At 37.4% G+C, this 22,254-nt stretch overlaps 1 protein-coding gene across 3 annotated transcripts in view; it reads left to right on the forward strand.

Moving 5' to 3' along the window:
* The window catches only part of ATG5 (autophagy related 5), a 73,911-nt gene that overhangs the window by 43,124 nt on the left and 8,533 nt on the right, over positions 1-22,254 (forward strand). For all 3 annotated transcript variants that reach the window (XM_082277028.1, XM_082277030.1, XM_082277029.1), the window contains exon 7: positions 1,938-2,055. In XM_082277028.1, the coding sequence (XP_082133154.1) occupies positions 1,938-2,055 (118 nt within the window). The remainder of the gene's footprint in view (positions 1-1,937; positions 2,056-22,254) is intronic.

The raw sequence follows: 22,254 nt of genomic DNA on the forward strand, positions 1-22,254 counted from the left end.
CTGTGTGCCTCCCATCATCTTTGAAATTTTCACATATTTGACTACCGCTGTTGATATCCACATTTGCTTCCCTGAGGACATAGAGAATTGACTACAGCAGCTAGGAGACTACTTCTGATTAGTCTTCATAAGAAAAACTGGGAAAAGTCTATTTTTCCATATTTGAAGACTATTAGCAAGAAGTAACAAGTAGCTGTGTGTCAACACTTCTGCACTGTACTGCCCTGGAATTACTTCTGAGGTAGTGTACCACTCTTAGGCAAAAGCTCTCTGCCTCCCTGTGAGTGAGTGACAGTTGTATTGTCATTCTTGATCTGCTTGTTGCTGACAGAGATCACACCATATAACCTTCTTTCAAAAATAATTTTTAACTTTTTTTTTTTCAACTTTTTGCTATGCTTTGTTCAGGTTTTTTTTTTTTTTTTTTTTGGCAGGGGTTTGTTTGTTTAAGTGGTTGTTTTTTCTCCCCAAAAACCTCCTCTGGGAGATGAAATACCTCTTGATGTTGAGTTGTTTTGTTTCTATTTTTAATTACCATAACCACAGTTCTTAAATAAGTGTTAAAGATCTCATAGAATTAAATCTGGCCAGGGACATTAAGGGCAACAAGAGGAGCTTCTATAGGAATGTCAGGGATAAAAGGAAGACTAGAAAAATTGTGGACCCTCTCCAGAAGGAAATGGGAGACCTGTTTAAGCAGAACATGGAGGTATTCAGTGTCTTTTTTGCGTCAGTCTTCACCAGCAAGTATTCCAGCCACACTGCCCAAGTCACAAAAGGGAGAAGGCAGGGAGTGGGAAAACAAAGAAGTGCCCATTCTAGAAGACCAGGTCCAAGAACACCTGAGGAACCTGAAGGTGCACAAGTCTGTGGGACTGGATGAGAGTCATCCCCACAGATCTTGAGGAAAGTGGCAGATGAGGTGGCTAAGCCACCATCCATATTTGAGAAGTTGTGGCAGTCCAGTGAAGTTCCTACTGAAATGTAACCCCATTTTTAAAAAAGGGAAATAAGGAAGACCTGGGGAACTACAGGCTAGTCAGTCTTATCTTGGTGCCCAGCAGAAGTCATGGAGCAAATCCTCCTGGAAACTATGGTAATGCATATGGGGAATAAGGAATTTGGTTTGATCAGCCTGGAGGAGAGAAAACACCCAAGAGGCCTTCCAGTACCTAAAGGTGGCCTACAAGAGAGCTGGAGAGGGACTTTTTACAAGGGCATGTGGCCCTAGGAAAAGGGGAATGGCTTTAAACTGAAGGATGCATAGTTGAAATCATTCTGAATTCCTTTGCATATCTGCAGCAGAAGTGGGCCATATATGTTCTTTACATATGACTGATGCCTTAAGTAGGCAGAAGGTTCTAGGTTGCCTGTCAGAGCACAAGACTTTTTTTGTCTAAGTTGTAGTGTTTCTTGCACCTGAAATAGTTTGAAATTTTCAATATAAAATCTACTGGGAAGAAATCACCTCTTGAGCTGTAAGGGTACAGTATTGCTTTGACCTGGCAAAATATATAGGGATGTGTTGAACTCCTAAGTTTGTGCTCCCTTCTTGGTTTTTTTTTAAGTTAAGGACATATGGACATATTCAAATGGTTTTTTAAAGCAGGTTATATTCCCGTAACAGAGGTCTGGGGTTTCAAAAAAAAAAAATTAACACTCTTACATCCATGACACTGTCTGTAAATGATCTTCACAGTTTTTCTGGAGTGATGGCTTACTTGCAATTGTTAATAAGCAAAAACTTACCTGCATTTCATGATATGGATGAAATGCAAGTGGGGGGTGGATGGGAGAAGGGGAGAATGCAGAAATACCTGATGTTTCTTTTGCTGCAACCTTTAGGTTTGTCCTAGTATCTACCTGTCTCAAATGCTAATACAACATATTTGCATGGTCCTTAAATTGTTGGTTTTGTTTGTTTCTTATTAAAACAGGCAACAACAGAGAGACCTTTTATACAGAAGCTATTTCGACCGATTGCTTCAGGAGGACAGTTGCATACTTTGGGAGACCTGCTAAAAGATGTGTGTCCTAGTGCTATCACCCCTGAAGGTACTGCAGAAATAACTTTTTGTCCAATAAGATAATTCTTTTTCTGTTGATCTATTGGGTTTTTTGGTGTTTGTTTGTTTGTGGGTTTTTTTTGGTTTTTTTTTTGTATTTTGAAGGTAGAACTAATTGTCAGTGCCAGAGTTTCAGATTTCATTAATTCCTGGCTCTTTAGTGTGCCCTGCATCATCTGCATGGTTTCAAGAGGATAAGATTGAGTCCTTAGTCACTCCTGAAGAATTAATGGCTAGAAGTTTTATTCTAAAATTCCTGTACTCTTTTGCCGTTATGTTGGTCATAATAAAAACATTCACATGTTATTTTCTGCACTTTAAAAAAAAAATTCTGAAAGTGTCAGCAGGTTTTAAGTTACCTTTAATTTTGTATTCTAGAAACTTTTTATATGTAAAACTGCAAAACTGATAGAAATTGAAGATGTTTTCAGAATGCTTTTTTCCCTTCTTGAAGTCCAGCCTTTTAAAATGTACCAGAAAGAGATTTTTACAAGTATATAATAGGTTATGTATGATTACAAAGTGGTATTGTGTGACCAATTAATGTAGCGTATTATTTCATACAATTTGCTGATCTGCACTTACTCAGAAAATAGACATTTTTTGATGTCATTTTAGTCTCAAAGCTTACATGTGTTGGAGCTGTGATATACATTTTTGGGGGGGTAAATGTAACAGTTATGTTCTCTGCAAATTAAGATCAAAATTATTTAATGCAAAAGGTTTTTCATCTTGTTCGTGCTGTTGTCTTACCTGTAAATGAGAAACTTTGGAGAAATGTGTGATATTCTGGAGAAGATCTTGGCACAGAATTTACTGGTGTAGTATCAGCATCTTTTGACAGGGAAGTACTAAATTTGAAATCAGTATAAAAATCTGTACAATTCTATTGTACACAGAAGCCACTTGATTCAAATTAAACAGTTGTCATGGATTTCTTCACATACTGTGATTTTAGAAATTCACTGAAATATCAAAAGTATTTTTTTACCCTTTTAATACTTGTTAACACATGGGAACATTTTCCAAAAATAACAAAAGGTAAGAAAAATATGGAATGTTGCTAACCATGTGTCCATTTTTCATAAAGCTATTATAAATTTTGGAGCATTATTTTAAGTAATGCTTTCCACTAACTGTCCAAAAGATAAAGGAGATACCCATAGATACATGAATGTTAGCACCAGTTTAACCATCTTTAAGTACTTAACTGTCAGTATCATACAGACCCTACTGAAAATGTACAGAGGGAGTTTAAAAAAAATCAATGGAAAGGATGGATGCATTTTAACTTGGAAGGCAGCCGAGCACAAATTAGATGAAAGAAAGTCAAAAGCATTTATGCACAAGTTATTTCAGGATTTAGGGGATGATAATTTTTATGTGGATTTGCCAAAGCTGCAGATGGTGAATGTGCTAGTTACTGCCCTTATTAAAAGTGTGAATGTAATGCAATTCTATCTGAATACCAGTGATGATGCTTCCCATCAGTGGCCTTCTTTTTCAGATATCGACAAAAGCACCAGTCTTTAATAGCAGAACAGAAATATGCTGTGCTAATTGCTTGCTTAGTTTCTGTTAAAAGCTAAAAAACCTTGTATTTACTCAACTTGGACAAAAAAAAGTTGGAAGAAGAGAAACTAAAGTAGGTACTATTCGTATACTTGCAAGGAGGGATGTGAAATTTGGTGGGTTTTGGAGTGTTGGAATATGATTGTCTATTCCTGTATACATTTGCTTAAATTTGGCCCAGTTTTTACTGAGCAACTCACAAACTTAACAGTTTAATAAATCTGGTCCCTCACATGGGTGTGAGCTATCCAAAAGTCGGCACATTTTCTCCTGTAATGCAGCTTTGTATTGTAGTGTCATTCAGTTTTTCCTCTTGTATTATGAGTGTTCTCCGCCCCTTCTGGTACTTAAGAGAAGGAAAACTGAGCTAAATGTAGAAAATAATGTGGGCTCCTCAGGAGGAGTGGGATTAGACTGATACATAGAGCCAGTGGAGGGGGGAGGCAGACTGACTGAACAAGTAATGTGGAAGAAAATGACAGATCTGGGACTCATTAAATGTGATGGGGAGAGTGACTATAAACAGTGTGGCAGAATGAAAGAGATTGGGGCAAAAGTCAAAACCTGTTGTTATAAATGCGAACACCTGGACAGAGGAAGTGGGGTAGGAGATGATAAAAGGATGAGGGAGGAAAAGAAGCGTGTTGCTTGTGGGACATGCACAGAGTTTGCACATCTGTGAAAGAACGGTGAGTAGATACCCTGCTGGCCAAGGGATTTGAAGAAGGGATTTGGAGCAGCAAATTGACTCAAAAGTTGAAAAGAAGGGCAGTTTGTGCTGACAAGATGCAAGTGAAGAGGTGTTCAGATGGAGCTGGGGATAGTCAGATAAAGGATTGAGGAAAACCTGTTCAGGGTTTGCTGTACCCCAGACAGGAATACAAAGTAGAAATTTTAGGCATGGCAACATGGAAAGAAAAAAAAGAAGAAGCAGAATTAGAACAAAACAGAGGGATGATAGAGAAAGTTCAGACATAAAGGAAACTGACCTGAAAAGATGGATGCCCATGACAGCAATGATTCTTACTGCTAAGGATCATGGACAGGAAAGGACAGTGCTGGTTTAGGCTTTACTGCTAGAGGTCATCATACTCTGTTCACTGATTATTCAACTTAGCCAGTAAGTGAATTTGATTATTCTCTTGCTTGACTAAATCCACTCATTAATTATTCAAATGTAATGTGCCCCATATTAAATGTTCATGCTCTAATGCAGCTTTGAGCTGTTAAAAAACCAACTAACTCTCCAGACTGCTTAGTGCCACTTTTGAGTTTTGCCTGTAGAAATGTTAGCAGCCATTACAAGGAAAAGCATCACCCTTTTCCATCAAATAGACTAAACTCCTGAGACTACAGAACCACAGTACATCTGTGCTACTGAAGTCTCCATGAAACCCATTCAGTAAAATCATTTTCTCTCTGATGCTGGATCACTGAGAATTTAACAAGCTTCCTCTGTCAAAGATGTTCCATCAGCTCAAAATACAGAGGAGATACCAGCGTAGGAGAGTTTAATTTGCAAGCATGTTTTGGAAACCTGGGATACTACACATAAAGGTTGTACTTCTAAAGCAGTTGTCTCCATTTGAAGTTGAATACTTGAAGTTTAGATGGTGTCAGAGCTGTAGACTGCCTATACAATTGTAATTTCCTTACACACTTACCATTCATCTTATAATCACTCTCTGCCTCTCATCTCTCTTTGTCTTCTGTGAGACTATTATCTTTCTGCCCAGACTGGGCATGTTTTAGTGTCAGGTGTGTGTAGTGAAAAATCACAGTCCTGATTCTTGAAAGGATAAATCAAGAATTAATGTGCTTCAGGAAGTGTTATAATTTAGACAGCTGAATACTGCCTTTGGGAGCTGAATTTAATTCTTTTTTCCTGGAGAATTCATTCATATGTGATTGCAGGTAAGCTGAGTGTCACAAACCCACACATTTTATAGAGAGGAGCTTCAGAAAAATCTAGTGATCAGCATGAATGTTCTGCTGAACAGTTTGCTTGCTTGTACTTGGAATCAGTGAGAGCTCTGGGCCATTGAGTGTGCAAACCCCAGGCACTTTCTGAAGTAAATTTTAGGCCTCTCATAACTATCCTTCTGTCCCACCCTCCAAAAAATGAATATTTCTGGGTATAATATCACTTTGACTTCAGTTTGTGATCTCTAAAATTATGATAATTCAGTCTCTTTCTAAAGGAAACTCTTGTTAAAATGGTTTCTGAAGGAAAAATAGATTGTAGTCAGACATTAAAAATTGTCCTCTTTAGACATTATTTAGTATCTTCTAATATTTTTCTTGTAAACTTGTATGTTTTGTCTTAATCTACACTTTATTCCGGTGGAGGCATTAAAATAACATTGTAACAAAACAGAATACATTATCAAAGGTTTATTAGAAAATTATGAAAAACTTTTTCATATCTGGATTTTCAGACTATTCAGTTATCAAAGTTTAGATTTACTTAATTTTTCTAAACAAAGGGGATAAAAGTAGTATCTCATCAAAGATATGCTTAAAGGTATAATAGATACTGGAGAAGCAGGTGGTTTTTCATCTTTTTACTCTTCTTGTCAAAGTCATTTAAGTATTTTTCCAAGCTGTATTTAACCTCCCTCTTTAGTGAATTAATTCACTGGTGACATTAACTTCATCTTTTCTTCAGTGCAACATAATCAATATGAACTTCTTTCTTTCTGTTTTTCTCCATCTGTTCACTTTTTTTTTTCCTTTTTCCTCTATGGTTTTCTCTTTTCCAATGACTTTTCATTCAACTGGAAGCTTCATGGTAATTGTGGTGTTTGCTTGTCCGTGGTGACATCCGTAACTGAGCTTTGTGCCGTGGGAACACAGAGAATATAAGGTTTTCAGACTCAGCATTTGTAGCCGTATTATGTGAGCTGTTCCTGCTGCCAGATTCTTAGGGACCACCACAAGAAGAGGGAGGGAAGGGTTTCAAGAACCACCCACAGTGTCTATATGCCTTTGCTTTAGGAAACATGGATATAATTAAGTCTTCCTTTTAACTGTGCTGAGAAAAATGTTTCAATGAAAAAATGTATTTATATATACATGGATTGAATATATGCATTGATTACCAACTGTTGGAAACACAGCGTAAGGAGCATTGTCAAAAGAACAGGTTAAATAATGACATTAAAAGATTGATAGTGAAAATGGCCTTTGTAAAATGCTGTGTCAATATTATTTTGGACTGTTACAGGCTGTGGGTAACTGTTTAGCTAACTGTTTTAAATAAAACTGCATTTTATTTAAATTAGCTTATGAAACTATTTATTCAAGGCTTTTATTGTTTGTTGAAGTGCTGTAAAAAATGAAAACTTGTACTGTTGTTCTCTCAACCCATACTTTCCTGTCTCTCCTCAAACTGGTCTTTTATTCAATTATATATATATTTTTAAAACATGTATATGTGAATATTTTCTTTTTGCGTAATGAATTCTGTACAATGCTCACCTTTCTGGGTTGCTAAACAGTTTTATCTCCTTAAACTGTTAATCAGAGAAAAACTGGTGGGCAAAAGGCTTTTTGTCATGAGCATTGTTATACCAAAGCAAAGAGTGGCTTCTGTTTAGAGTCCATCCTTTAACTCCTCAGATTGCGAGGAGTGTTGGCTTTATCTTCTCTTGTCCTCAATCACTGCAGTGGAGTTGGAGCAGAGTGCACAGTAGTTGGGAACTCATTTGTCAAAATGTGTATGAAGCATTTCATACATTAGTAGTAATGGTCAGAAAGTGTAAAGAAAAGTGGTACTTGGAATTAGAGCAAGCACCAAGACGCCAGTGTAGTTCTTAAAACTATTGGCAATTACATTAATTGTCTTGACTGTGAAGAATACCCTGTTTTTCTAAAGCAGCAATGAGAATGGCTGTCTGTGTTAGTAGCAAACACAGAATCATAGAATGGTTTGGGTTGGAAGGGGTCTTAAAATTCATCTGGTTCCAGCCCTGCTGCCATGGGAAGGGACATCTTCCGCTAGACCAGGTTGCTCTAGGCCCCATCCAACCTGGCCTCGAACACTGCCAGGGATGGGACAGCCACAGCTTCTCTGCACAACCTGTGCTGCTATCTCCACCTGAGACAGGGAGTAAGGAATAGATTCTTTATATAATTATAAATTATATAAATTATCTATTATTCTTTATATAATTATAAATTACAGCTAGAATTATAGCTGAGTAAGGAATTTATTCCTAATACCGAATTTAAACCTGCCCTCTTTCAGTTTAAAACCATTCCCCTTGTCCTATCACCATATGCCCTTGTAAAAAGTCCTTCTCCAGCTCTCTTGTAGGCCTGCTTTAGGTACTGGAAACATCTTTAAGAGTAATAAAATGTTCAGAGACCCTTCAAGGAAGATGCATTTATTTCACCTTGCATTGCTCCTGCTGCAGTACTGTACAGTACTTTCTTCCAGAAGGCTAGGTTAGAACAGATCTAATATAACCCTCTCTAATTTTGTGTCTAAATGAATATTTAGACAGTAAATGTGTTAAATCAGCTGTTTGCTCATTAGCTGAATAATTTTTCTTTTTTTCCTATTTAGCTGCTTCATAGGCAGTGGTTGTGGTTATGTGGCAACAGAAACAGTAAGACCAGGTCATCACCTTCCACTGAATATTGATACATTTCATTTGTTCCACTTATTTGCTTTGTTCTGATTTTCCTGTGTTGACATAAAGTTTGAGAAGCAGTGAAGTCCTTCTTGTCATGTTTAATAAATATTAAAATCAGTATTTTCAAACTAATCCAATAATCACTTCCTCTGAATTGTGGCCTGCTTTAATCTTTCTTTAAGGCATGTTATATTTTTATGTTTAGATACTGCAGTAATAAATTGTATTTTATCAGTTATGCAGCAGTTCATAAATTAAAGTCGCCTCAGTCTGAAATTTTACTATGGATAAACCTATACTGTGTATGAGTATATTTTTTATTTGCTGTATTTCCATAATTATTGTTTAATTCAGTTTGTCTAAAGGCTGCATATAATTGAAATCAAATCTGGGAGTTGTGTAGTTATATAGAAATACTTAGCTTGATGTTCATGGACTACTATTCCTGACCATCTAGAGTTATTGGAAATCCTTACTGGAAGATGGGCAATTTCATTTCAGTTTTCAGTCTTTTAAGGTAAAACTTTATAAGTTCTGTGCTTTGAACATAGCAAATTGTGTTTAGTTTTCAGTTGTGATCATCCTCTGTTGGAGGAGTGTGTGTACATGTGGATTTTATATCTGCTTCTCCCTAGTTGTTCATACTTGAATCTGAGGCAAGCTGGTCAGTTAGGTTTTGGGGTGTTCCATTATATTTGATCCTAATTGCAGCATCAGGAAAGAGGGGTACTTATTTTTCAGTTCTTTTTTTCAACTTGCATTGACTCGTTTTCTGTCAATGTCTCTTCTTTTTCTGGCTCATGTTCCTTCATCATCTGTTCTAGTAATAGATAGCTCTTGCTGTCTTTGTTACTCTTTTAGTATCTGCTTTTGCATCCTCTAAAACAAACTTTCCTACTTCTTTGACTAAGCTCACTGTAATTTATTTAACTAATTTTGTAGATTTTCAGACCTTGGCTGATTTCCTAACAGGAATGGATCTAGTCTCTGGGGTAGTAATTAGTCAGTAGTCACTTCTATGTTGTTTTTTTCTTTTTGCTTTCTGTCTTCTTGTCCTGTGGTGTTCTATTATCTAGACTTCTACTTCAGTTTCCTAGAGTTTTCCAACAATTTTTTGTATCATTGCATGTGAAAATCTAAAATATTTTGACACCTAGGGACTGTGCCTCTCTATCAGCATTCTTCAATTTACCAGTTTCTCTTGGTTTGAATTTGTCCCCCAAGATGACCAGTTCCTGGTTAGTTACTCAGGGAAGTCAGAATAAAGTTGCCTAGTGTCCCCCTTCTCATTCACCATTTTACACTCTTGAAATTGTACAAGTATCCTTTCCAGCCAACAGTCAAAGATCCTATAGTTTTGCTTCTCAGGCTGTGTATCATGTAGTTTTGAATCTAAGCTCATGACAGATGGCTTTTTTATTTTAGTATGAAACACCCATTCATGAGGACTCCAGGGTTAGAATTAGATTATTCTGATTATTCATGCTGCAGCCTGTAAACTCATTGTCTGATCGTTTTTCCTATGCTTGTGGATGGCACTTGCACAGACAAAAGTTGATTCTTTAATTGGACAGTTCTTGTGTGGTAAAGTGCAATTGTCTGCAGTAGTTCCAGTTCCAGAAATTTAGGCAGTCATTTAAATAACTTCAGTGTTATTACTATTTGTGGGAAGATTTAGTGGCTTATGCAGGAACAGGCTAAGATGAAGCTTGATACTGCTTGTGGTCTCTTAGACTGTGTTGTTGTAGTTTCTATGCAGGTAAGGAAGAGAAGATGTTAAGACCATGTTGTTACCTGCAACTGTAGCATAAGGTCACATACCTGATATGGTAGAACATGTTACTTATGGGTATTCTTCCCCAAACTGATGAATAACAAAATTATCCATCCCTGAAGGACGTAATACCATGGCTACTCTCCCCCACTGTCTAAAATCCTCTGTTTTTCTGAGATTAGGTGGAATAGTCCACCTACTTACAGCAACACTGTCATTTATGACAGATAATAAAATTGTTATCTATCTGTTGCTTCAAGGAAGTCATGCTGTGTTTCCCCATGATTTTCTGTATGTGGTGATAGTGTTCCTGTTGCCAGTTAAGGGGCCTTTGTTTCCAGAAGTAATATCAGTTCTGAACGTCAGCATTTATCAAATTGGAAAAAAAAAAAGTGAATAATTCACAACTATTGAAAAAAAATACTTTGTTTAGTACCGATTTATGAATTTCCTGTAAATGAACATCCTAATATTATAAACAGTTCATTTAGAAATAGTGACTCATCTTGTTAGGAGAAAGGGAGGAACACAGTATGATCTTACATAACTACAAAGCAACAACTGCAAGAGGAAACAGTGTTGAGTTCAACAGAATGCTTTGAAGAGGCAAAGGGTTAAAATGATAGAAAACAGAGTTCTGGGGAGGGAAAGACTTTTCCTCTTCCACACCAGGAATTTAAGACATTGGGCATAATGCAAAGATAAAAACTGTATAATGCAGAAGAAAGCAGTTTTCTTCCACTGCTATAATGTCTAAACAATTCTGGATACAATTTTAATTTGCCAGTGTTGTTGAAGTCTTCATAAAACTTGTTTTGATTTTTGTCTCATGCTTCCTTGAAGACTCAAATGGTAAACATTTGGATATAATGACGCAAACAGTAGGCTATCAATCAATCCCAGTTTTCACAGCATTGTTGTTCATTCAGAAAAGCTGTGTGAACTGACCTCTTTCTACAGCAGTGTCATTAGTTCTTTCAGAAATAAAACAAGGATCAAAAAGACTTCCAGGATTTTTCTCTTAAGACTTGCTGTACTGAATGATTTTGTAAAATTAGGGATCAACTGTTTTCAATTAACTCTCAGCTTTTTTTAATGTATAATGTATGAGAGACTACATATTAATTGTTTTTGTTCTCCCTCAGTTTTCTAAGCATTGACTTCCAGTAAATTAGTTAAACAGAAAATTGAATTTAGATTAGATTTGCCATGTAGGCTCCTAATTTTGATACAAATGAGAAATGGTGCAACAGAAGGAGGTAAATTTATGCAGTGTGAATGTCTTTGGATAGACATGAAATATGACTGGGCTTGCTTTGCCTGAGGTCAGAATTAGCTTGACTGGGGGCTTACTGTGGGAATTGGACCAGCACGGCACCATCCCAGTCCTTGCTGCTCTTGCAGTGAGCAAACAGAAGGAAGTCTTTGCTCCCCATGTCTAACTAGTAAGTCTGATTGCATGTGCTCTCTGCAGACTGGTCTCTGCTTTTCAGTGCTGTGGAGGTACAGTGTTGAAATACTTTCCCAGGCTACCTAAATTTAGATATATAACAAGCCCTGGGCAGTTTTAGGCAGTTTATTAGCCACACTTTCATCCCACAAAGCTGTGAGAGCATTGTGAAGGGTTAGAGGTCTTGTAGAATGTGGGTGTACTAAAAGGTGGTTAAAGCTCACCAGTGATACGAATTCTGGTCCACTGTCTCCTCTACTGTGAGAGTCATCTTGCAGGCCACAACTGACCTTCAGACCACTGCTTAAGCTATTCCTTCCTCCTCACATCCTTGACTCAGTGGTGCTTTCCATGTTGGAGGAGGTCATCCTGTACTTCTCCTTTCTGGTGTGAGTCATTATTTGTGCCTGTTATCTTTTCCTAACTAGGCCATCTGCTTGGATTATTCTTCTGCATCTGACTTTCATCTTACTGCCAACTTTTTGATTTTTGTTTTTTTTTTTTTACACCCACAAACACCTACCTGCCCCAGTTGCCTTTTCTTTTTCAAGTTGAAGTGGAAACATTTTTCTGTGTAAAAATTGTGTACCTTTTAATTTAGTAGTCCTTTTTGATCAAAAGGGGTGGAAGTCCAGAGTTTGGCTTGAGATTACAGAAGTAATAGTCGTGACTACAGAATTAATTAATATAGTATTAATTTGTCATGACCACATGGAAAGGTGCAAATAATCTGAGAATAATGTGGCAGCTGTGCTTCTTGTTAGCCATCTTAATTTCTAAACAAATTCTTTACATAATCAGAGAGGGCTTCTGTTGTGTGCAGAATGTTCTGGCTCACTTGCTCTCAAAAGAAAACATAGTGGGTATGTGGGGCTGCTTGTGATCTTTCTGCATACAATTTCCTGGGAAACCGTGAACATAGCTTGGTTTTAAGGGCTTCTCCAACTTCACCTCAATCAACTCTACAAGGATTATCCACTTGGTATCTTGTGAATCCTTTGCTCCTGTCTTGTTGGCAAATGGGATGAAATTTAATAAGTCCAAATGCCAGATTCTGCACCTATGACAGAGTAGCATGGAGCACAGATAAAAATTGGGAAAGGACTGGCTGGAGAGCAAGCCTGCAGAAAAGGGTCTGGGGTTGCTGACCAGTGGCAGACTCAGTATGAGGCAGCTGTGTGTCCTGGCAGCCAAGACAGCAAACCACATCCTGGGGTGCATCAAACACAGCACAGACAGACAGTCAGAAGGACTGTTCCACTGTATTCAGCATTGGTGCAGCCTCACCTGGAGTGCCCTGTGCAGTTCTGGGCTCCACAATGTAAGGATGTTAAGGTACTCAAGTGCCTCCAGAGGAGAGCAACAAAGCTGGTGATGGGGCTGGAAGGCATGTCCTGTGAGGAGCAGCTTCCAGAGGTGGGGAAGTGGAGAGGGAGGTGCTAAGTTCTTGCCCTGGTATCCAGTGATAGGACATGTGGGAATAGCTCAAAGCCACACTGGGGAGGTTTAGACTGGACCTTAGGAAGCATTTCTTTACCATGAGTGTGGTGAAACACTGGAACAGTTTTCTAGAGAGGTGGTCGATGCTCCAATCCTGTCAGTGTTTAAGAGGCATTTGCACAGTGCCCTTAATAACATGCTGTAACTTTTGGCCAGCCCTAGATTTCTCAGGCAGTTGGATGAGATGATCTTTGTAAGTCCCTTCCAACTGCAGTAGTCTATTCTAGTCTAGTCTTTCCTCTTGCATCCAGCAACTTTGCTAACATCACAAGAGTAATGTGCTGTTTCTTTGTGACTTAGAAGTGGTTTCTGGGCATGCACAGGCACACACATTCAGAAGGGTAGACTGTAGGAAGAGGTACAGCAAATAGGGAAATAATCCTGTTTCTCGGACAAGCCTTCGGAAATTTTTTCAGCTTCAGCTAAATTTGTTCTGCCGGCCACCCAATAAGTTTTATTAGTATCAGACTCCAGACTATTCTCTTTAAATTAGTCAAAAGGCCAATGACTTTATTCAGGCACAACAAAGTTTTTCAAGTCTATCGTTAACAGTAGTAGTATGAAATGGAGAAAGTAAAATCCTCCACAGAGCAAAATAACTTCTTCAAAAATTGAACTTTTTCTGTTTGAAAATCACAAGCTAGCATTTGTAAAATTCTCTCCAGAAGAGAGGTGGGTTTTTTTTGTCCTAGAATAGTCTGCTCTTCCTGGGAACATCGGTGTTTTACCACCAATTTCCTGACTGAATGCTATATAGAGCTGGAAGTCCAGGCAGTTAAGAAAAGATTGTGGAAAATTACTGACAGAAAACCTGCCTGATTTCTAGTAATCTGCCATGTGTGTGAGTTTTAGGAGAATGGTTGGGGTCAAAGCATCTTGACAAAATGTTTTGGTTGTGCTGAATTTTCAGTTTTAAAATGAGTATTTTTTGTGTTTTAGGAGGAGACCTCAGGTTCCTTATGCAATGTACACGTTGCAGTGTGTTCCCACAGAACTTACCACTTAGATAAAAGATGAGTGAAGAGAGACAAAAAGGAAGGAGAAATTAAGAGGCACAGAGGGGTGATGTGGCTTGTACCTGGTCACATTGAGGTCAGTAGCAGAGTTAAGAATTGGATTTTATTGAGTTGTGATCTAAGTCAGTCTATCTTACTCCAAAGAGGCCACAGAGGTCACTCAGTATGACTGAGCCATCAAAACTTCACAGAAAGAAACCCAAACCAAACCTTCCTTCTAGTTTCTCATATATTGTTGTTCACAGAAACAATCATGTCAGCAACAGCTGAAGTATACAAAGTACATAGATTTACAGGATGTTTCTTATGGTTGGTTTCATAGAAAATGTGACAATTCCTTTAGTACTGTAATTGGTGCAAGAGTAACTGGAGATTTGGGTCTACCAAAGCTTTCAGGAGACAGTAATAACCCTCTGTGAAGACCCACAGAGACATTAATAACCCTCTGTGAAGTTCTCAACCAGGACGCTGCAGTGCACAAACGGATTTAAATGTTGTGGTCTCAGTGTTTTTATTTATACTAGTAAACAAAAGAGGGTTAGAACATGTGTTGTTTGTGCTGTATGACCATTAGCAGTTCTCTGGCATAATTTCGGTCAAGGCAAATTAATATTCTCCCAGAAAATTTGAGCAGTGTTCATGGATTAACAGTCTGGGGTCTATTCTCAATAGGCAATAGAGAGAGGGAGATAATTTAGCTGAACAGGCATGAGCTGTTTGTTCTCTGGCATTTGCCCTGAAGTTCGAAGAGTGAGTTCTGGCCCATTTTTTGAATTATATCTATACCTTTAAATTAGGTGCATGTACTGTGTCTTTGGGGGTTGTCTGAGTAAAATCATTCCCATCTTCCTTGCATCTCTCTTACAGTCTGGCTCTATTTTGCCTTGATGCATATAGGTATCGTCTGATTTTTCCAGGAGATAAACCTCTTACAGGGCTGGAAAGAATAGAACCTGCAAAACTAAAGGACCTACAAAAATAATTAGGAGAAAAGTAGCAGTTTTACCAATAATGTAAAGGAGAACAATCCACTATGTGTCCTGCTCTCTTCTCTAAGGATTCAGCAGCACTTGCTAACAGTAGTTGTCCCCTGTTTGAATATCTCATTTTAATCAGAAATTTTAATAACTTCACATTCAGTGGATAACTTTATATTTTGCTTTGCACCTGTAGTCATTTGGAGAATATCGGTTAAAAAATAGAGGTAAAACTTTTCCTTACGTCAAAGCCAAAGTCTTATGCAGTGGTTTGGCTCATGCACAGAGGGGCTACGTCAGTAAAGATTTGAATGCACTTGTGCTCCCTGTCCTTTTTCCTGGTGTTATCATCACCACATTTACAATGGCAGAATGCAGTGGGTCTCTAGACTCTAGGAAACTTCACTAGGTCCAGTATCTCTGTGCAAGCTGTCAGCAGCCATTTAAGCCAAGAAGCCCCATGTATGGACCAGATACACAAATAGATGCCCTTCTGCCACTTGTGATGTTGGGCATCAGTATCCTCAGATGGAGGGTGGTTGCAAAGCCAGTTCTCTTTAGTGCTGCGAACTAATGCAGCCAAAGCAGTGGTAATTAATTTCAGAGCTGTGTATGTTTGTCTACATAGCTAATGATTCCTAGTAATCTTGCTAACTAATTGAGGATGCTAACTTAGCAAATTTTGTTTGCAAGTGCTGTATGTTTGTGTTCTAAGCTTTATGGATCTATTTTTCTACTCTGAAGTGGAAAAATATGTTCTGAACTCTAAAAAAAATTTAGGTTATGAGTCAAAAAATAAAGGTTATATTATAAACTATCAGCTTTGCAGCTAACTGTCTTATTCTTTCAGAATGGAAAAGCCAAAAAGAACTTTTGATGAAAATTTATTTCCAGTTTTGACTCTGACCAGGTAGCTGTTTTGAGAAGGGGTTGTTATTTTTTTTAAGTTAGTGTTCAATGTAACGAGTCCTGCAGGTATTCCATTACTCCTTTCACCACTCTTTCCTGAATTTTTCAATGCTAAATTCTTTAATTTTACTTTGGTAGAGATCTCTAAATACATCAGTCTGTTAGCTCAAAAGAACCTACAGTACATGTACAAAAAAAAGGTATTTCATGTATGCAAACTCCACAGCCTGCTCATTACAGAATTTATTTTTCAATGAGTAAGAGCCCGGAAGAAGCTAATGTAAGTATTTTAGCAAGGGTTTGTATTTCTCTGATAAACAGCACTCCCCTTCTGTTTGTGATCACAGGATGAAAGCTCTCTAAGCTTGTATATGTACATTTTTACTGCTACATCATGTAGTGTGCTCTTAAGATTGAGATCTCATTCCCCAGGAAGCATTTCTGTCTAAGATTAATTGCCCTTTTAAAATCAGTGTTTGATGTATTCCTTTGGCTATATCCTGACTCACTTTAACCCTCTTTGACCTGACCCCACTGACTGTTACTGCTGTGGCTGGAGCAGAAATCCTTCAGCCTGATGTATGCAGTACAGACTTGAGCCTGTGGTTTTTCACATCGATGGATTCAATTAGCTGAGTTTTTACTGATCAGCTTAGCAGAGGTTGAAGAATTTGTCAGACATGGAACCAAACTGTCCATACTTTGGGTATAATTGAATAGCTCACCTCAATTTTCACATGTAGTCTGCTTATGAAGTTGTTTACTTTGATAAATAATACAATAATATTCCTGGAAGTAGCATTTTTAAAAAGGAAAAAACAGTGTATTTTTCTCTAGTTAAATAGGGGAAGGCACAAAATATGAAATAATAGCCATTAAGCCTCCGATCTGTATGTGTTGCTTATCACTCTTCAGCCAAATGTTTTCAAATGGTAATTATGTCCCAATGTCCACTTTTCAATTTGATGTATTAAACTGGGCAGATAAATGAGCAATTAATGTTATGGCTTGAAAACAAGTAAATATGCTGGTCTCTTCTGTACTGAGAGTGATTTTTCAGAAACAGTAATCCTTCTTTGCTTTGCTAGGAATAGCTCATCATTTGATTAGCTGAAAAGTTCTTTATAAAAGATGGACGGCCATTAGGATCACAGAATATTTGCAGGCATGATGTGAATTATAGTAACTTGAAAATGAAGTAAACTTGAGGTTGAAAGTTCAAGAATGCCATTAAAAACCTTTAAAAGTGTATGAATGTGCATATACTTAGGGGATATATAATATTTCATAGAAAATTTGTTATTTAATTATTTGGCATAATACTATTTTGAAAACAATGACATTATAAAAGTTCCCACAAACTATTAGTAACAAGGTCTTTTACAGCAAGATGATTTGCTTTAGACCAAACTTTGTAGAGAAAAATCTTTATCAAATGGGATTCTTTTTTATTTTGGTGTTGGTTTTTTTTTTCCAAGAACCACATTGATCACGTTTAGCTCCCTAGCTATGTAAAGAGATAGCCCTAATTTCTGAAGGTCAGTTGCACAGTTTGGAGGGAAGGGCAACGTCAAATCTAATTAAGGGCATAGTGCATGAAAGGGTTAACTTATTGTAAGTCAAGATTCCTGCTGTTCAAAAAAGCTACACAACTCTTAAAAGTGATTTAGCTCTCCCTCAACAATGGAAAACATATCATGGATGAGTTGGCCTCAATTTGTCAAGCATTCAAGTGTTTATCTTTTAGATGCACACCCTGCCTGTTCCTCGTGTATCTCAGTGTGTTGTGTGCTTGCTTGTTCCACGGAACAGCAGCACGATTTACACTGAACTTTGTCACTTTGTTCCCATGTGAATGGCCAAACTTAATGCGATGAAGAAAATTGTTTTATAAGCCTCAGCTGCTAACCCCAGTCTTTTATAAACTACCACAGGTTTATTGCTAGTTCAAAGCTGAGGCTAAGACACTGATGCTAAGGATGAAGGGTTATAATATTCCCTGGGATAGTCTTAGTCTTACCTTTTTTTTATTCTGCCTGAAGCTGGATGTTTGATGGGAAACATCTTTGGCCTTGTAAGGTCTTCTAAAACTTTTAAAGACTAAGATGTCAGATGTTTAAGAAAAATATTTTAAGGTTCTGTCATAAATTAGTTTGGGACTTATTCAAAGAACCCCATTAAAAAAACTTATGTGAAATATACAAGAATAAAATAATAATAAAAAAGCAACAACACCAAAGTTTAGTTAAGTAAAGCTTAACCCATTTCCACCTTCTCTCTACTTTTCCATTGAGTTGCTGAACTCTTTTACAGAAGGAGAAGTTCCCTGGTGTTACATGGTGTTACTCTCAGTGTTAACTGTTTTGGGGAATTGTAAAAAATAGTCTGCTCAGGCTTAGTCTGCTTAGTGGTGTTTCAGGCCAAATTCACTTTCTCTAAAAACTTTTTGAGTGGACTAGAAAAAAGTTTTCTAGTTCATTTACATGCTTTCTGGCTCCTATGAGATTAGAAGTGTAAGCCAAATTCTCATAAGCTGCTCCAAAGTATCATAAACTTGTGGTGATTACTTTAATCTGCTTTTTTTGCTATGTTTCAGAAATGTGGCTATCTAACCTGAGGATAGACTTGAGGTAGAAGATGACAGGAAATAACGAGAGAAAAATTTCATGGAGAAGAAAATTATGAATGGGGTGATGCCAAATATTTGATTCCATCTCAGTATTTAGTGATATTTAATGTAGATTATGATAATACTGCATATGACAATATTGCACTTATATTTTGGGGATAGAGAAGCCTGGACTGTACCTGAATATAATCCAAGGGATGTAATCATGTATGAACTGTGACAAAGAAAGTGTTTTTCCTCTCCGTTAAGTCACAGATGTCTAAATTGAAGTTGAGATGTTTATACCATGAGACAATCATGAAGATATCAGCCAACTGGCCTGTGTGAAAACCAGGTAAAGAAGTAGAGTAATAATTAAAACTCAGTCGGTGAATATGGATCCATATTTATATCTTGCCTGGAGCTGGGCTTTTGTAGTCAGGTACTCTGCAAGAATAGTGTTCACTGAGGTTGATACAGGTCTAGTTCTATCATAGCATTTTGGAGAAGTAGTTCTTATGAGGGGCTCTGGTAAGATGACATGAAGGTGCTGTAAGGGTTAAACTGAGATATGTAATATGAGTGACAAAACACTCCAGGACAGATAGACTGACATTTCTAACTCTTTATTTTGGACAAGAATTTAAAAAATCAAATTAATGAGTTAGAAAAGATAGGTTGAGCACTCCTGTTATTTTTAAGTTGTTCAGTAAACATATTAAAAATTAACATTCCTTTTAAAAGAGTTTTTAAAACAAAATTCAGAGTTGTAGATTTTATTTGCCATACCCCAGACTGAAAACATACATTTAGGAAAATTATGACCTTCAGTTTGAGCAATTGAACTCATGTTACTACCAATGGTTAAAATGAGTGATACTGTCTTGCTGCTGACAGTTAACTAAATTTATGTAATGGTTTATTTATATTCATGTCAGGCAGTTAGAGTCTATCCAGGAACTGTAATTCTTATTCTTCAAACCACATCTTGTGTTTGGAACAATGCTTATTTCAGACACGGAATCATTTTGAGAAAGAAATGTGTACTGAATAATGCACTGACCTTGCATTTCTATGTGTGAGTTCTTCACCTTAACTCAGCTTCAGTGGCTTTCCCCAGTGTTGGTGAGATATGTAGGCAGGAAGGAAAAGTCAGTCCTGTGCTTTCATGTCACATAGCAGCATCTAAAATTTTGAGGTCAGAGGAACCTTTTGTTGTGGCTAGGCTATTGTAGAGTTGGCTTTGCAGAACTTGTTGTGTGTTCTAGCTCTTGGTCAGAGGATACTGAACAGCACTTCTGCTGACATGATGCAGTGTATCATCTGTGTGTCTCCTTAAACGGATAATCATTCCAACTTAGGGGAGACAAAAAGAATAAGGATTTTGGTAGTTTGTGTGGTTGATGTGAGGTTAAAAGCATGTTAGGATTGCTATGGAAAATTAGTTACTTCTAGCAACAGAGCCTACTACTATGAGAAGCAGGGTCGTTTTTGCACTGGATGGAATTCGCAGAAAAGGACAGCCTGGGATATGCTGGCAGAAATAGGCTAGTGTGAAGCTTCTGAAAGCTCATAAGATTTTATTCCTAGTTAAAAAATTCTAAAAAAACTCTACTCAATAGAACATGTAGCAAACGTAGACCTTGAAGCTATAGTTTTTTGAGTATGAAATATTTGGTTTTAGTAAAGAGAACATGTTTGCTGTCCAAAGTACTTCTGCTGAGTTCATTCAAAGAGCAAAATATCATTTGGCCACAAGATTTGACCAAAATCAACATTTTTTATGCACTTCCCATGAAATTACATAGGTATTGAGCTCCTGTTAGTACTCAGCTGGTTAAGTAAAATTTGTTCAGTATACAAATTTTTTTTTTTCTATTTGATCCCTTTATATTGAGGTTGTCGTTACTGTGGAATCAGAACACCTCATCATATTTCTGTACCTTGGTCACTATTACACATACACATGCTGGAAACTGATTGCAGATGTTCTAGTTAGGTTGGAGCTTATGCATGGAAAAACCTGTAATAATATGTGTGAATTTCTAGTATTTTTTTTAAAGGTACTGAAGAAAAGTAAAGCATGAATATTTGATTTATACATGGGTTTAATTAATTCTGTAGCTATGGTTGCTCACTAAACAGAGAAATATTTTGCCATGAATTAAAAAATATATGGTATCTGCCTATAGTCAGTACTACAAAAGTGATGTGAAAATGTTCATAAATACTCCTTAGGCTAATTTTTTTTGTATTTTATGAATACAGGATTTTTTTTTGTAGCACACACAATGAAAATAATTGCAACGCTTGTTTTGTTGTAAATGGTATCCTGTCTTTGTCAATTTTAATACTGGACATTGGAGCTGTTACCAGTTTTGGACAGGTTACTGTTAAATGAGGTGGATGATCTTTGTGAGTTTCAGGGCTAATGAATTAAACCATTGCTGACTATATTGAGGTTTGAGGATTTTTAGAGATGCTACCTACTTAAAATTACAAAAAGTGAAGTACATTCATGAAATGTTTGTTTGTTTCTTTTCTGCTACCGGTGCAGAAGTCACTGGTGGAGAATTTCTTTAGACTGTGAGGCTTGTTTGGAGCTGTCTCTCCTCTGTGTGTCCTAGAATATCCAACCTGAGGTGCCTAGAGAGGGAAGGAATAACTTCAGCCAGTGTCCAGTGCTTTCGTACCACGTGTGGTTACAGATAAGAACACAGTATTTGAATTTCCTTGCTAAGATAGAGTAATCTTTTGTAAATAAGTGCACAGATTCATGTGTGATCCTTGGTGCTACACCAGAAGCCTAGTTTCCAAGAAGGGAATTTTCACTTTTTCTTACTGGAGATTTAGCCCTGCCCAGCTTTGGCTTTAGGGTTTCAAAATTGGGTCAGCAATCTTTCAGTATCAAACTTAATGGTTGCACACTATGTTACTCACATGAAGCACATTACTGAAAACTATGTTTCTGTAAGTAATTTCCTAAGAGATCCTACAGAGGTAGATTAAAATCTTTCCAGTGAAGATGTTGGTGTGTCTCTTCAGATTCAGAGATGTCCGAGGCACCAGGTGCTGAGCACACTCTGTTCTCCTGCCTGATAATCTGAGGAGCAGAAGAAATGGGGAGGAAAGCAGCCACACCACAGTCACAAAAAGAAAATTCTGCTCCTTATAATGCTGTCCCAAGATGAGTTTTCCTACAATATGGTATAGCCTATTGTCAGGAATACCTTTAGTATCATCTTCTCCAGCACATATGATATATTCTGAAGATAAGCAACCAAATGCCTATGGCCCACTTCACAGCTGGAAAAGCTGGCATCTAAATATGTCATGCTATTAAAATGCTGCTACTGCATGAAACTTGGTTGTGTTTACTCCTTACACATTTTAGTGTCCTTGTCTATAGTCCCATGGCCTTGTATCATACAAGAAATGCATTGTTTGCCCCTAATTTGAAGTACCAGATTCTATTTGCCTTTTTAGGGCTGTAAAACCGATTTTTTAAGTGGGGCTGCCGCTGACTACAGGCAGATTCTAGAACTTGCTATGCAGAGAACTTGCATACTGAGGATTCTAATTGAGTACTACAGGGGCACTTTTGCTAAAGCCTGAATATCTTGTATTGTCTATCAGTTAAGGGATTTAAGCCTGCTAAATTGCCCTGACAGGTGATTGCTTGAGGCCACAAATCTGAAGAGAGGTATTTCATCCCACTAAAGAATTTTAAGTGGTACATCAC

This window comes from Coloeus monedula (genome assembly GCF_965178545.1).
Source record: "Coloeus monedula genome assembly, chromosome: 2".
Taxonomy (NCBI): domain Eukaryota; kingdom Metazoa; phylum Chordata; class Aves; order Passeriformes; family Corvidae; genus Coloeus; species Coloeus monedula.